At 40.6% G+C, this 14,831-nt stretch overlaps 3 protein-coding genes across 12 annotated transcripts; all 3 read right to left on the bottom strand.

Moving 5' to 3' along the window:
- Positions 1–246: 246 nt before the first annotated feature.
- Positions 247–6,695, bottom strand: casp8 (caspase 8, apoptosis-related cysteine peptidase). 2 transcript variants are annotated; one of them, XM_078264624.1, is made up of 12 exons: positions 6,506–6,695; positions 5,349–5,557; positions 5,025–5,200; positions 4,758–4,863; positions 4,158–4,287; positions 4,023–4,066; positions 3,902–3,935; positions 3,121–3,191; positions 2,915–3,026; positions 2,619–2,746; positions 1,873–2,264; positions 247–675 (listed from the first exon to the last, which is right to left on the bottom strand). In XM_078264624.1, the coding sequence occupies exons 2-12, from the start codon at positions 5,454–5,456 to the stop codon at positions 540–542; spliced, it is 1,437 nt and encodes a 478-aa protein (XP_078120750.1). In that variant the 5' UTR covers positions 5,457–5,557; positions 6,506–6,695; the 3' UTR covers positions 247–539. The 2 variants fall into 2 exon arrangements, with proteins under 2 accessions (XP_078120750.1, XP_078120749.1); XM_078264623.1 differs by having other exon boundaries at positions 5,349–5,518.
- Positions 6,696–7,065: 370 nt separating this feature from the next.
- catip (ciliogenesis associated TTC17 interacting protein) lies at positions 7,066–11,007 on the bottom strand. Of its 4 annotated transcripts, none has more exons than XM_078264632.1 (9): positions 10,225–11,007; positions 9,792–9,977; positions 9,619–9,674; positions 9,394–9,480; positions 8,976–9,143; positions 8,762–8,886; positions 7,937–8,031; positions 7,706–7,776; positions 7,066–7,525 (listed from the first exon to the last, which is right to left on the bottom strand). In XM_078264632.1, exons 1-9 carry the CDS (start codon positions 10,343–10,345, stop codon positions 7,337–7,339), a joined length of 1,098 nt encoding a protein of 365 aa, XP_078120758.1. In that variant the 5' UTR covers positions 10,346–11,007; the 3' UTR covers positions 7,066–7,336. The 4 variants fall into 4 exon arrangements, with proteins under 4 accessions (XP_078120758.1, XP_078120759.1, XP_078120760.1 ...); XM_078264633.1 differs by having other exon boundaries at positions 7,706–7,773; XM_078264634.1 differs by having other exon boundaries at positions 7,937–8,013.
- A 90-nt stretch (positions 11,008–11,097) lies between these two features.
- On the bottom strand, positions 11,098–14,637 carry LOC144526900 (caspase-8-like). Of its 6 annotated transcripts, XM_078264626.1 has the most exons (7): positions 13,950–14,433; positions 13,679–13,859; positions 12,858–13,204; positions 12,693–12,724; positions 12,293–12,392; positions 11,640–12,189; positions 11,098–11,454 (listed from the first exon to the last, which is right to left on the bottom strand). In XM_078264626.1, exons 3-7 carry the CDS (start codon positions 13,195–13,197, stop codon positions 11,304–11,306), a joined length of 1,173 nt encoding a protein of 390 aa, XP_078120752.1. In that variant the 5' UTR covers positions 13,198–13,204; positions 13,679–13,859; positions 13,950–14,433; the 3' UTR covers positions 11,098–11,303. The 6 variants fall into 6 exon arrangements, with proteins under 6 accessions (XP_078120752.1, XP_078120757.1, XP_078120756.1 ...); XM_078264631.1 differs by lacking the exons at positions 13,679–13,859; positions 13,950–14,433 and adding an exon at positions 14,459–14,637; XM_078264630.1 differs by lacking the exon at positions 13,679–13,859 and having other exon boundaries at positions 13,947–14,433.
- Positions 14,638–14,831: the final 194 nt, after the last annotated feature.

Genomic DNA, 14,831 nt, shown 5'->3' with positions numbered 1-14,831 from the left:
TACCTTTATTGTTTTTGATTTTAAATACTTCTAACTCCATACAACCACCAATACCAACATAAATAATTTGTATTTTAAGGGAAGACTTATGTTAGTTTTCCCTGTAATGAAACTATTGTAGTACACTCAAATGTTGAGTACTATGTGCACTGCATATTGACTTCATTGTGTAAAAAGATTGAGGGAGGTTTTGTGCAACTGCTTCTCTGTGATCTGTAATACTGTGACACAAAGAAACTTTCCAAATGACGTCTGATTGTTTATTTTTCCTAAATCGCATGGGAGTGATTCTGTTACATTTTATATAACATGATGCTTTTGCAAGATGAAGAGTCATCAGACTCTCCAGACAGAGACATTCAAATTCATCTATCAAGCTGTACCATGAAGTCGGATTAAAAAACACACACACACACACACACACACACACACACACACAAACAAACAAACAACAGTCATACACACAATAAACCAGTCGGGTCTATGTGACTCTATGTCAATTTGGCACATTTTCAGTGTTTCACTTGGTCCCGGTCGGCTCACACAAATTTGAGGACGAGCTTCTTGGTGAGGGTGTACTTGGGCTCTGGCATTTGTTTGTAGTTTAAATATTCTCCTTTGCTGACCTCCCTGTTCACACGTGTCAGCACAGTGAGCATATCATCCATCTCCGACCTGCACAGAAGACAGAGGAAACGCATGACAAATGATAATCCTTGTTTAAATTGTGGGTATATTTTAATACAACATCATGCTCTCTAACATACAGTATAATATCAACAGCACTGCACATACATTTGAAAAACCTTGTCCAAAAGCAGACCTACAGAAAAAGCGACAGAATTATAGTCCCTAAACTGGGACAACAGGAATTTGTTCCTTTTTTCTGGAATAAGGTTAGATTTGCACAATACATTTTTTTTTTTATAATGGGGTTCTAAGAGGTTTTGGATCATGTCAGACAGTTAGGCCTACTGTAAACACAGCTGATGTACGCGTCACATAGTCTTGACTCTCGACATATACATACATACACACATCACTCTCCCTGAATCTTAAGTCCTACTTTTTAACTTTATATTAGGACTTATTTATAATAGTTTGGGAATACTATACTTTCAAACTGAAAGGTGTCACCCATCCCATCTGTGTAGTACGACAGTCAGTAAGTGCTGTGGTTAAGCCTGGTTTTAAAGACTGACCTAGCCTACATCCACACACGACGTTATCATTTTTAAGCTGCGTTTTTTGAGACAAAACCCATTTCTGTCCACACAAGAGTTTTAGCTCCTGTAGCAGAATGAATCGCCATTCATATTTACACGTCTGACAATGCATATCACATGAACATTTGCATACACTGGACATGTGCGTGCTGATGTAAACAGGATCAGATTGTCTGAAGTTACTCTGCAGTTGAAAATCATGGATGTAAGTAAAAAATACTTTGGACAGAGAACAACAATGGCGAAAAGTAAGACCAGGGATTTAATTGCTTAGAGACCAACAACAAGGTGGAACTGTTACTGAAAGGTACAGTATGTAAGCCTACCTAGCTGATAAGACTGACTGACGTGCATCGTCGTTTCCAAAGGTCTCCGTTTGTGCCCACCCAGACTACAAAGCAACCCCAGAGTTTTGAAACCAAAGCGGGGGCAGCAGTGTTTCCAAATGTCTCCAATTCAGGGGGTGGGAAACACCAGAGTAGTGTGGACGTGAGGCGTAAACGTAGCAAAAGATATTTGTTTTTTATCGAAAACGTAGGAGTGTAGATGTAGCCTTAGTTGGCCAAATCTTTGCCTTAACTGTAGCTAGTGGATAAAAAAAGCTCAACAAGCATCATCTTAAACTCTGGATCGAGGCATCTCTCACCTTTCTGCTGACCACATCAGCTGCCTGCACAGCTCCTGGATGTAGATGGAGCCTTTGGCAGTGTTTCGAAACGACTTGCACTCTTGCACGGTGGCCATGCCCAGCAGAAAGTCAGCATCCCAAGGCACTGTCTCACCGTCCACGCGACCTGCGTCTTCCTCCAGGTGGCTCTGTCTGTCCCCCTCCTCCTGTCTTGGCTTCGGAGGACACGGCAGGGATCCTCTCTGGTAGTTGCTTCCCTGACACGCTTGGATGAAGAACAGTTTGGGCTTTCCTGCCAAGGTGGGAGCTCTCCCGCTAGTGAAGGGCTGGGACAGTTCTCGCAAAGAAACCGGCTTCTCATCAGTCCCATAGACGCATCCCTTTTCTCCATGGGACAGCACGCAAACCACCTAAGATCAGAGGCAGACATGTTTTTTTCTTCTTCTTTTTATTGTGTTACATCTCAATTTAACTTGGATTTTTAGATATGATTCCCTCTGACACATGATGATTTGTGTATGCAAGCAGTCACAGTTAATGTTTGAAATAGTTTGAAAGGACTATTAGGGGTGGGGGGTGTTTTGCTGTACATGGCTATGGATAAGAACCTCATACAACCCCACTTCAAAACATCCAAACTTTCCTTTAAGCCCGCAAATTTGATCTTTGTCCAAAATGTCAAACTGTTCCTTTAAAGAGCAAAACATAAAGCATATGCAGTAGTCACAGATATTACAGCTCTGAAGGTGTGTAACACTGCTCACCAAGGCATCATCATCCAAAAAATTCCTTGAGCCCAGCTCTTTCAGTAAAAGAAGCATCTCGTTGGCAGTCAGGTTGTCGTGTACCACCACATTAAAGCCAAGGCGGGTGAACACTGTGCGCAGAGCCTCTGTGTCAAATTAAAGCATACCGATAGATTGTTTTTATTTTATATCATCATATCATGTGTAATAAGTATAAACTCTGAGCATCCTCAACCCTGAATGTTGCTAGGTAACTTAATAGATAAACAGTACATAAACAAATCACATGGTTGTTCAAATACAAGGATACACACTTGCATCCTCCTGAGTCCCTCCTCGATTTTTCAGTTCTGTTCCCAGGAAGTACTCATTATTGATGACCACACACAAACCACGTGGGCTATGAATCAGGGCGTAGTATTCTGTCTAAAGGGCACAAGCACATCCACATAGACAAATCATAAACAATAATGCTCTGACAAAATGAATGAGAGGAATTTGTGTTTGTGTGAATGGTTACGTGATCAGAAAGAGGGGAGGTCTTTGGTTCTGCATTGGAGAAAACAACGGATGCATCGGATGCTCCTGCATCTGAAGAACAAAAACAGCGAAAACTTACATCCCCGTCTATGGGTATAATACAAATGATAGCATGAGAGTGAACATCTATAGCAGTGAGGGAGGTGGAAGGCTAGTCATTGGCAACGTGATATTATGACTTTGCGTAAACATACACGGCACTTTCCTAAAGCCAAGTGGTGTGTTATCTGTATGCATTTTGAGCTATCCGCGTGCATGTCTATGTCTATGTCTGGCTGTATCCAGTGGATGACAGTCTGCATCGTCACAGCGTAAACATACACGCCACTTTTCAGGCCACGTGTTATCGCGAGGCTACGGTTTAGGAAAAGAACAAACGGGTGGGGTTTAGGAAAACAAAAAACGTGCAAAGGAAACATCACACGCGGGGCGCGATCGCCGCCCTCCTGGGTGAAAGTCCTGTGTTTGACCCATCCTCCACCCCGACCAATCTCCCTACGCGGATTTTCGCCCTTTCATACTACTCACTACGGCGTAAATACACACGCAATCGCAAGGTAATGTAAGTCAATGGAGGCCAAACGGCGTTGATAAACATGCTGAAAAATGCAGTATGCGTCTTGATAACACGGCAATACTGGCATACAAATTGGCGTGTCATGCATACGCCACTTCATGAGATCAGTCTGTCATTGGAGATAATTATTCAATGGCTGTGTGCTCAAATGAATGGTAAAGTTGGTGAGTTAAAGCAGACTTACCGCTGGGTTGTGTTGGCTGAAAGGTGCTGAAGCTCTGTGGGAAGAAAAACAGAGTCCGGCTCCTCAGTAAACTGGCTCATTATAGGATTAACTTTACATATACACACATTAATAAACCCACCTGGTAATCCATGCTGCCATGAGGAATTTGAGGCAGCCGGGTTGCTAAAAAGAATACAATAATTCCACGAGTTTCATAGTAATACAACATTTAAATGTGCATGTGCTTGTGTGTGTGTGTAAGTGCATATCATACATTCCCTGTAGCGCTGTATAGTCGATGCCAGTTGTTGATTGAACTCCAGCAGCACTGTATGCAGCTCATGCAGATTTGTATCTGACAGTAAACCAGCCATTTCCATTTCAGAAAACACATCCAGTGCCGTCTGTAATTAACAGAAAAAAAACGTGTTTGTGTCTTGTTAGTGTCGAGGCTTTGCAGCTGAATTTCAAATCTAGAAATCACTTCCTGCGCCATAATTGGGTTGTTGCTGTGTGTATATTTTTATGTTTATATCATTCAGCGTAATTGCAATAAGTTAACCCGTGATGGAACTTACTGAACTAACACTGAATATTTACCAACACTAACCTAAGCAGATACATTCACATTGTAACATGTTGGAGGACACATGTACACACAGGTAAATGCAACATTTAACATTGCATTGAAAAAATGTATACATTGTGTTAGTTATGAATTTTGGTTGCAGCTGTTCACAGAAAAAGAGAGTTTAACTATTTACTATACGTTTAGGGCCAAATGTTGCATTATTAGACTTTTTACTCATAACAAATAAACAGGAGAGGTATCCATGTCATTATTTCTTATGTAACTGTGGGTGTGTTCTCTCACATTGCATGCCTCAATTTTTGCTTTGCCCAGTTTGTTGGACAACAGAAACTTCATCTTGTCAAGATTTTCTTCTGTCGTGTCCTCGTATAATTGGTACAGCATCACCCTGACAGAAAGAGCAGAAGAGGAGAAAAGAGAAAGAGGAGAGGGACAGACAAAGAAACAGAAGACAAAAGAATACAACGTTGGGAATAAAGCTGAACTGAAATCCTGGCGTACTGTTATTTCTTCCAGTTACAGTAAATGTATTTCTGCCTTTACATGTACCTGTAATCTGACAGCATGGGATTCGCGTCGGTTTCTTCTGGTCGCCTGCTGTCTGTCTCCAGGAGGTTGAGGAGATCTGCTCGACAGATAGTTTGGAGCAGCTGACTCAGGAAGAAATCGTTCTCCATCAGTCCTTTTTCTTCTAGTCTCAAGAACAGGCCTTTTGCATCCACGATCTGTATGAGAACAGCCACAAACACACAAACCAACCTTTGAGAGGACAAACCTTGAAAGGAAACAAGTTCAATGAGACATTTTTCCTCAGTCATGTGGTTAAGACAAGTACGACAAGTAAGACAACAGTACTAGGTATGGGGTGCTCACCCCCTCCAGGCGTTTCCTATTGATGACATCACGACACAAGAAGCAGAGCGCTGCCACCTCAGATGACACCAGCTCCTCATCTATACGGGACAGCTTCAACCTATCCATCACAGACCCACTCCCTCCAGCACAGGCCTGATGTTACGCTCACTGTACTCTACAGGTTGTTGCTATCAGAGGCAGAAACAACAGAGACAAAAATCTGAAATCTGAATCAGAAAAAGGTTTTCAGAATTCAGAAAAGGGTTTATTGCCACAATGAGTACACTTATGTGGAATTTGACTTGGTGAAAGGTGCATACATAAACAAATAAACATTAATATAACATGAACAATAAATACAGAAAAACAAATATATACATTCAAAGCAGGAGGTAAAAAGTTAGAGTGGGCATTTAATGGGGAAGTGAAAACATAACATGAGCTTGAATGCCAAATACCACCTCTATACTTGATGTGGCTGAATATAACAGAAATACTGAATATATTTCCTCCATAAGTGATAAACATACAAGAAAGTACAGTAAAATCACTGTGACATGTTGTTAGAGTACCTTTACTCTCAACCTGTAGCAGTCTGAAGTCCAAGGCAGGAACTTGTTGGTTGTTCCCATGGATAGGTTTAATAAGACTAATATGTATTTCAAATGGTCAACATATTTGTATGTGTAGTTGTGTGGTATATTAGTACAGTATATTAATCCCATTTTCCTTATTTTATTCTTGGTTTTAATATGTTCACTTCCTTTTTCTTGTTTTATATTTGCCTTTTGAATACCACTTTGTAATCTAGTATTGTATAACATGTAGTCTACTATTATTACCAGTATTCTTTTGTTATAGTTATCCTACAGGATGGGTCAAAGTGGTGTTTTTTTAATCACTGTCTGAGTGGATTCAAACTGCGAAAAGTCTAGTCGACGTTTGTTTGATGTCACAAAGTGAAATTTGGTTTAACCCAAGCCTGGGTAGCACAACTAAAATAATGTAATGTCAACATCATTATAACGTTTACATTACATTCAACAACAGCCAAACTTGTATGTTACTTGATAGACTGTAACGTTACATAATTTACAGCAGCGTTAACGTTACAGGCTGTATAAATTACCTAACCTCTGTCCACAGGTTAGTCAATTTACGACGTTAAAACTTACCACTGTCGATTTACGTCCAAGAAGCGAAAAGGCGCGTCTGCTGTAAATCAGTAAAACAAAACGTTTTTAAAAGCGAACAATTCACAAGTGAAGTTCTAACATGGACTTTTTTATGGATGTATATAAGAAAGTATTTTCGTGTGTGTTGTCCAAACGCTCCCTCGACCGGTTTCACTTTCAGAGGAACTGAGCGCCAGGTTTTTAGAATGGTCGCTTCCGTTTTGAACCTTCAAAAGAAAAGCTATGTTTATGGCATAGGTTTATGGTCAATGCAGATAAACACGCAAACAGGATGCAAAAGTAATTATTACTTCGAATAAGCATAAGTAAGCAGTGAAGTGGTCCAAGACCAGTCTACACAATTGTCCTACAGCTCTTGGTTTTACCTGTTTGGAGAAGGTTTTACCACGCCTTTCATTTTTATTTTTTTTTTACATTTTACACTTTTATTTTGAAGACAGGCTCGCTTTTTCCTAGTTTCACTGACGGATGACAAACCATAGCTAACTTAACTTGCCTTAACTTGCCTGATTGGGAAAGTACCAAAACGAAACCACAAACACTGTTTGAAACAAACCACTTTATTCAGATCACTAAAAGTTGTTTTTTTTAGCAAGGTCACACAGGTCAGATGAAGTCTCAGGTTTAAAAGTTATTGGTCCTCTCCACCAAGTTTCCTTTTGTGCCACTAGTCATCTGTCGCTCAGGAAAATAGACAAGAACATAACCAAATGCAATTTTAAGATTTAATCTCAAGTTAAAAGGATAAATAAACAGAAAGCTATACATAAAAAAACGCTGCTTTTAGCATGTGAGCCCTGAGGTGTGCTTTTAGAGTGAGGGGGCTTTCAGGCTTGGTTCTGGAGGACAATGGGAGGCAAAAGGGAGGAAGTACTCCCTAGCAACCTGGAAGACGTCATCTGGTTTCCTCAGCAGCAAAAACTGCAGAAAGTCAGATATGAGGGCACGGATATCTGGATGCTGTCTCAGGTACGAGGCATGGTCCGCCTTCAGCTCCTCCTGCCCCAACGAGACATAAACACACATTCATATCCTTCTCTGTTCAAAGGATTTGTAGAGTAAGATGATGGGAGTACGATGATGGGAGTAAGAAGATAAGATGTATGGGGGGAAACAATATTATTCAGGTACAGTCAGTCTTAATACATGTCTTAATCATATGAGAACATTATTGGTTACCTTTCTGTCCAAGAACTTGGAGCGCATCTGCATGTCTTCTTCCCAAACCAGAGGGATCTTCTCAAAACCTACTGTTACATGCACACGCGCACACACACACACACACACACACACACACACACACACACACACACACACACACACACACACACACACACACACACACACACACAAAACATCATTGACTCTGTTTCATTGGAGGAACAGTTTTTTATGTGTGAGCTTGGTTACCTTTTTCTAGCTGTGATGGCAGCTGCAGAAGTCTCATGGTGATTGGTGATCCTACCTGCACTCTGCTGGCCAAGTGCCTGATCACAGAACATAAACTGCTCAAAAATCATTTATCAAGTCATATTGTGACATTTGTTATCAAAGTGATTTACAGAGCCTGCAAGTCATAAATGCACACTCATTTACATTTGTCTTTCATGGGTCTCATTTCCAGACAAAATCCACTAACAAGTTTATACATTTTTGTTTACACTTAGCCTTGTATATCCATGTGGTCCACTGCTCCCTGTAGACCACATGGACAAAATACACACACACACACACACACACACACACACACCAGGACTGATAAACCGTGCAATAATAAATAAAAAAATGTGACTGTGCAATACTGTAAATACATTTTACTATTTCACTATTTATTCTTTTTACTTATATTTATTTATTGTTTGGTTATCTGTGTCTTGTTTTTTTTCCTCAAATCCCTTGCTGCTGCAACAGTGTGAATTTTCCCATTGTGGGATTAATAAAGGATTTTGAATCTTGAATCTTTGAATCTCTGGTAGCCAGATCACAAATAGGATTTCTATGTTTGGTTTCCCAGACTACATGCAAACCACACACAAACTTACCAAAACATTCAATTTGATTAATCATGCTGTCCAAACACAGGTATAGTCCTTTTAGGAGCTTCAAACACTAAAAGAATTGTAACAGTGTACGCAATCAACAGTCGTACCCTGTTTAATCCACAGCGGTGGGCAGTGAGAGACTGTCCAACAAGTTTAAGAACCTGTAGACGTACTGTACAGTCATTGAGCTTACCCATCAGCCAGGAAGTAGCACTGCCAAGTAGTGGGGCTGTCCTCCACAGAGTGAACAATCCTCTCCAGCCCAAATACCTCCACGGTCTTACCCCCAACCTCCAGCTGTTTCAGACCCAGCTCACTCTGACCACAGACAAACAGATTTCAGTCAGAGTTCACTATTCAAACAACACAAAGAATGACCAAGAGGTCTCACTGGCATAATTACTTACAAAAGTGGTGTGGATGATGTGTAATCCCTGGTCGAAGGAGAGGAAGGTCATGTGTTCTGGCACCTTCTTTCTAAGAGCGATCAGGCGCATCAGCAGAAAGTTGGACCCCTCTGTAACCAGCCCTCTTAGTTCAGACATGGGATATGAAACGCTCTCCTTCGCTGTCTCCTGTACCCACACAAAAAAGATTTACCAGTAATTTCACCACAGCAGGTTTGTTGACATCTCCAATGGTAAATGTTTTTTTAAAACTGTTTTGAACTGTTATAAGAAAGACATTCTGATCCAGATTGACTTTGCTTGCTGTTTCAGATTTTACACATATAAATGTTTAAAGGGCCCTGGGATGATTGAACCCTAATGTTGTTTTATCAGGGTTAAGGACAGTTGATGGCAACTCTTTAGTTTCTTATCTCACCTCTCCTACAGTGGTAACTTTATCGATCACCATCTGCCCGTTATGCTGCACCATGTGACACCTCTTTTCCAAACTGTGGCCCTTAAGCTGAAAAGATGATTTAATGTGTTGAAAGACGGGATACAAAATAAAAACAGATAGAAGTAGCATAAGAATGAAAGGCAAGCAGGTGCCACACTTGCATTTGTTAAAATGAGACAGTATGGGAAGTTTGCAATGACCCACCTTGACATACTCATGGTAATCTTCCTCCAGCACCTCCAGGTCCGTTGTTATGTAGGCTTAAATGGACAATGAAGGCAGGACAAAGGACATGAAGACAAGGTATGCTCACACATCTGTGAAATAGACAAAACATTGGAGGCCAACCTGTCTTTGCAGCCCCTGCCTACCCTCACCTGTCACTGTAGTTCCACAGGGGGAGTCATCAATGGCTCCCTGGCTCTGAGCATGCAGCAGCATACAGGGCTGCTGGACTCTACGGGCAAACTCCACCATCACACTGAACTGCCCCAGGTCTCGGCCCCCCTCTGACACAGTCACCAGAGAGTCTGGAAACACACACTTCAGCAGCTCTGCAGGCTCTGAGGGAAGTGGGGCATATTCAAGTTTGAACGTGAGCCACAAATGGTCAGTTTAAAATATGTATAGAGCTTATTTTCTATTTTTGGCTAACGTTAGGTAGGCCCTAATTGATCCAATTTTCAATTAACGTTATTTGTCTGAGGACTCAACATGTGCCAAAACCAGGTGGCGCTAACTCTCAGGCGTAGCCTACGCAGTTTCTTTCTGACCCTCTCGAATTGCCAACAAAGTACACTGACAACTCACCAATGCTGGACATGAACGTGATAGCTTCGTCAGAGGATTTCAACTTCTCTCCGAGGTCTAGTCCCTCAATGCCCGCTAAGGCTCCGGCAGGAGTCTCGTCTTCCAGCGGGGCCTCCATCATTGGCAGATACTCCCGGTAGTAAAATAAGTCTCAACGTAGTTGGAACAGCTTTATGAGACAGACTTGTGTTACCACAAACAGATTGTTTTTGTAGTTTTTATGGCAAGCAGCCTTTTGATCTTACTTCTATCAAAGATCCTCTATCATGGATGTATTATATAGGCTATGCTAATATGCAGCCTCTTTTCCGATACGGAATAGGACAAACACATTCCAAGTTGTCAGGGCAACGATACTGCAGTACCGTAAAGATGGATGTACATGCGCAACCGAATTCCCACCAAAGCAAATGCACACAATTCCATAATGTGTGTTGGTTGAATACGTTTTAAAATCCTCCATGTGCTTTAGCTAATGTTAAAAATAAAAATAAAAGCCTTAAAATAACGTAAATAGACGGCGATTCTTTAAAAAAAGAAATGCTAAAGAATACAATGACAAATGGCTTTTTCTTTATCACGCAGTCACTGGTTGATATATTTCTGGCATCTATTTCAAAAATGTTCATATATAATTGTACTTATGCTGTAAAGGTTGATTAAAAAGAAATTCTCTAAGCCATAAATAGTTTGACCAAAAAATATTGCTTTAGGAACACTTTCAGATATTGAATATGCATTGATAAATCTAGGAGGCAATAATAATACTTTTTACATTAGTAACTTATTTGTTAGATATGTAAATGTCACCAGTATTCTTTAGGGCTTCTGTTTGTAAAAAGTTCCCGCCTCATTAAAACCTAAACCCATCAGTGATGATCAAAAAGTTTATTTTGCGACACAAATCTGTGACAATAAAAAAGACAATGATTCAATGTGATGATTTAAAAATATAAGATTTAGAATATTAAAAAAAGATTGAGTACATTTTAAGAAAACCCTTACCCTGAGTTAATTATACACCCTTAATTAAGACACAAAGTACATGTGTATGCATGATTTTTTTTGGTGATTAAGCTTCATTTGTGATGTGGAGACAACACAAGGCTCTTCCTTAAGGTGAATCTAACTTCAGGCATCTGCTTTACTGCACCATGCTTCAGTCTGCAGCCCTCTTTCTGGGCTACTTCATTATTCACACGGTGGAGGATGGTGGTAATGTCTTCACTCCTAAAACAATATACAGTGTAGGAAAACATATTACTATCCCTATCAGGGCACATTATGATCAAGACAGGTGTACAGTATTAACTACCTGTTAACGATGATATCATCAGATCTACAAAATACAAACTATTGTAGATATTTTAAGCCACAGGACTAACTATATATTTAATTTGGAGTTTCACATTTACCTTGGACAGCCCTCCTTTAGCTGCTGACACACGGATTGGATGAACCAGCTCCCATTTGTTATGTGTCTGAATGATTGATGATCTTCGACAGTGGCAATGGCAACCAGAACATCAGCTTCCTCAGGGATGAATGGAGAGTGAGAAGAATCATCAGTCTGCAGACCAGCTTCTAACACTCCACGCTGTTTCTGCGCTCCCTGGCAGGCCTGGATCAGGAACACTTTGGGCTTGCCAGTGAGGGTTGATTGGTTGGTTGCCTTGAAAGTTCTTGTTATTTGTTTAATGGAGAGGGGCTGCAGATCGATCCCTAGGACTTCACCCTTCCTTCCGTGACTCAGAATACAGCAGATGAAGGCATCGCCATGCTTTGGAGCCTCTTGAACATCAGTGAATCTGCTGCCAGACCACTCCGTGACATTGAACTCCTGCAGCTGAGCGAGGTTGCTCTGAGAAGCAAAGGATTTTAGTGCGCGATCCATCTGGTCCTTGGTTTGGTCTTTACACATCAGCACTCTGAACCCCAGCCAGCTGAAAACCTCTGCCAAACTTTCTGCAGGGGATTTAATAATAATAACAAAAAACAATTTAAGCTTCAACCACCAACTAACAGGACAATATTTAAAAATTGTGAATCTGTCTACTCTGTAACATACCAGCATCTTTGTTGGTTCCATTTCTTGCTTCATCTGGGAAATTCTCGTTGTTTATGATCACACAGAGGCCGGTAGGCTGGCTGTTCAACTCATACTGATCCTGAAAACAATGGAAACAGTTTGACACAAACACATAACTAAGAAACTAACCTGGAGTGGATATTTTTTCCATTTCAATATTTTATGCTTTAAGACTTTTACTTAAGAGGTACCTTTTATTTTCTTTACTGGTTTAAACCTTATGAAGTAGGCTATGACAATATTACAAAGCGTATATTCTGTATGTTAATATAGGATCATAAGCATGTCTTGTGTCTCTTAAACAAAGCCTAACTAAAAACACTGACTCAAGCTTTGTAACATAAAGTGTGCTATTTCAATATTTGGTAAAAAACCTCACCTTTCGCCTCTTGCTCTCTTGTGGCAGAACATCTGAGGAAATCAGATGGAAACAGATACCTCTAAAAATAAACCCTTATGCAGTCAACTTTATGTGAAACACACAATGCTGACATGAGTCATTTCTTTACCAAAACTATGTATACATATGTTAAACTAGGCCTACCTCCGTCGACAGATGAACGCTCTTGAACAGGCGTATTTAAAAGGCAGGTTTTATTCAAGTGTATGTTCTTCAGCTCAGGGTAAGTCGTTTTAATGTCCTCGTCGGCTTGCAGGAGTTTCAGGAAGGCGTTGCAGGTGTCCTCTCCTTTGTTCATGATCTTATCCACGAGCTCAACGACGTGGCCCTCTACATCTTCTTTGTTTATGCTTTTAAGGTTGTTGTACTCCCGCGTAGTTATCAGTTTTTTTTCATGAACTTTGTTCAGGATTAGCCTGTGGTCTCCACATAAAGTCGTCTGAATGGCTGTCTTATTACGTCTCACCGTGTCTTTGGCTGACATGCTGAATCTGACAAAGAGAAATAGAGACATAAAGAACAAGTAGCCTATTGTAAAGTACACCAGTTATTATTGGGGGTTGAAAGCTGAAATGTTTAGCAAAATATTGTGATACCACTGACAATTAATAACGTTGTAACGTTACGTTAGCCTACTGAGTGCAGATTAAAGCAGATTTCTAATCACAAATACAGCAGCAAAAAGTAAGTCCTCAAACTGTGTTAATGGCTTTAAAATGTAGTTAGGTAGGCTAACGTTACTAGCTAGAATGTATGTTAACTTGTGTTTGTTATTTGACATCATGTAGCCCTACAGGCTGACGTTAGTCAGAATTTAGTTAACTTTAAACGCTTTTCTACGATAATGGCATGCAAAGAGCAACCGCAAGCTAACGTTAGCCTACTTTGAAACTGTAATAGCCGCAACAATACAGTAATTACATTAATATTTGATTAGTCTTCTTCTCACTTTCAGTGGACTTTACCTGTGAATTCCCTGTCCTCGTGGCGCGTAATAGTAACAGGGCTGCTTTCGTTTTCAAAACTCGGAGGTCAGAGATCGCTTAGAAAGCGTTGGTCCTTACCTGAACAAAGCTGACGTCTCTGCACAATTTACAGTAACTACAAGTTATTCAATTCTTCATTCGTCTGCAGGTCTAATGTGCCCTATGCAAGCAAATAATTGAGTAAGTAGGAATAGGATGCATCGACAGATTCAGACAATGGAAGTGTGTGAGTGTGGTGCTTGCCCACCACCTAGTGCTGTAGTAGTGATTGTAGAAAGTTGTAAATCCGGCCGAACAGTCTTGATTGTGGTCGATGGTGAGTGAGGGAAAACAGCTAGCGTAGGGTGACCAGACGTCCCCGGTTTCCGGGGACAGTCCACGGTTTCGGTGACCTGTCCCCGGCTGGAGCTGTCCCCGGAAATGTCCCGGGGACAGCTCCAGTTCGTGCACCCTACACGCACAGGCTCAAGACAGCCAGAGCAAGCCTCAGAGCTCAGAGATGTTCTAGAATGCCCATTTTACGATGCTAAAATTACTGTTTATTTACATGGAGTCTGGTGGGTTTAGCGAACGCAATTTCGCGGACTTTTTATGTTTTAAAAAAGGATCTTACTCTTTAACAGAAAGGTCGACCTCCTTAGAAATACTTTCCACAATGTTGTCAGACACTTAGAATATTAATCTGAGTCTGTCAGTGGCAAAACGAGCACTTTTATGAACGTAAAAACAAGCTGGACAATTTACGCCCTATTAACTTACATTGTAGCTGTTGTTTTGGAGGTATTTATGCTTCTGAGCTGAAAATGTCCCCGGATTTTGTCTCAGAAATCTGGTCACCTTAAGCTAGCGGTGTTTTTCTACCATCGGCCACAAGGATCAACATGAGCCTTGACGCGCCGCAGTGAAGTTGAAGTAGCTAGCCTACTGAAAAGTTGATGCTGTATTGGAAGTTATCTCGGTTTTAAAGAGAAAGTGGTCCGAATTGAGGACTAGTGGTTGGTTTGCCAAGATAGACCGCCTACTACCATAGACTGCAGGAATAGTATAGATACATTATATATTATATTATATATATATAATTATATATATATAATATATATATATTATATTATATAATTATATATATATAATA

This window comes from Sander vitreus, chromosome 12 (genome assembly GCF_031162955.1).
Source record: "Sander vitreus isolate 19-12246 chromosome 12, sanVit1, whole genome shotgun sequence".
Taxonomy (NCBI): Eukaryota; Metazoa; Chordata; class Actinopteri; order Perciformes; family Percidae; genus Sander; species Sander vitreus.
This window is presented reverse-complemented; position numbering and strand designations above follow the sequence as displayed.

Coding starts and splice junctions, on each gene's coding strand:
- casp8 (XM_078264624.1), bottom strand. CDS start 5,456: ATGGATAGGTTGAAGCTGTCCCGTATAGATGAGGAGCTGGTGTCATCT. Junction 5,201..5,348: donor ATAGGAAACGCCTGGAGGGG/GTGAGCACCCCA, acceptor GTTCTCATACAG/ATCGTGGATGCAAAAGGCCT. Junction 2,747..2,914: donor AGGGACTCAGGAGGATGCAA/GTGTGTATCCTT, acceptor AATTTGACACAG/AGGCTCTGCGCACAGTGTTC.
- catip (XM_078264632.1), bottom strand. CDS start 10,345: ATGATGGAGGCCCCGCTGGAAGACGAGACTCCTGCCGGAGCCTTAGCG. Junction 9,144..9,393: donor AAGTTACCACTGTAGGAGAG/GTGAGATAAGAA, acceptor GTGTGGGTACAG/GAGACAGCGAAGGAGAGCGT. Junction 7,777..7,936: donor GCCATCACAGCTAGAAAAAG/GTAACCAAGCTC, acceptor TGCATGTAACAG/TAGGTTTTGAGAAGATCCCT.
- LOC144526900 (XM_078264631.1), bottom strand. CDS start 13,197: ATGTCAGCCAAAGACACGGTGAGACGTAATAAGACAGCCATTCAGACG. Junction 12,393..12,692: donor AAGAGAGCAAGAGGCGAAAG/GTGAGGTTTTTT, acceptor CATTGTTTTCAG/GATCAGTATGAGTTGAACAG. Junction 12,190..12,292: donor TGGAACCAACAAAGATGCTG/GTATGTTACAGA, acceptor AATCCCCTGCAG/AAAGTTTGGCAGAGGTTTTC.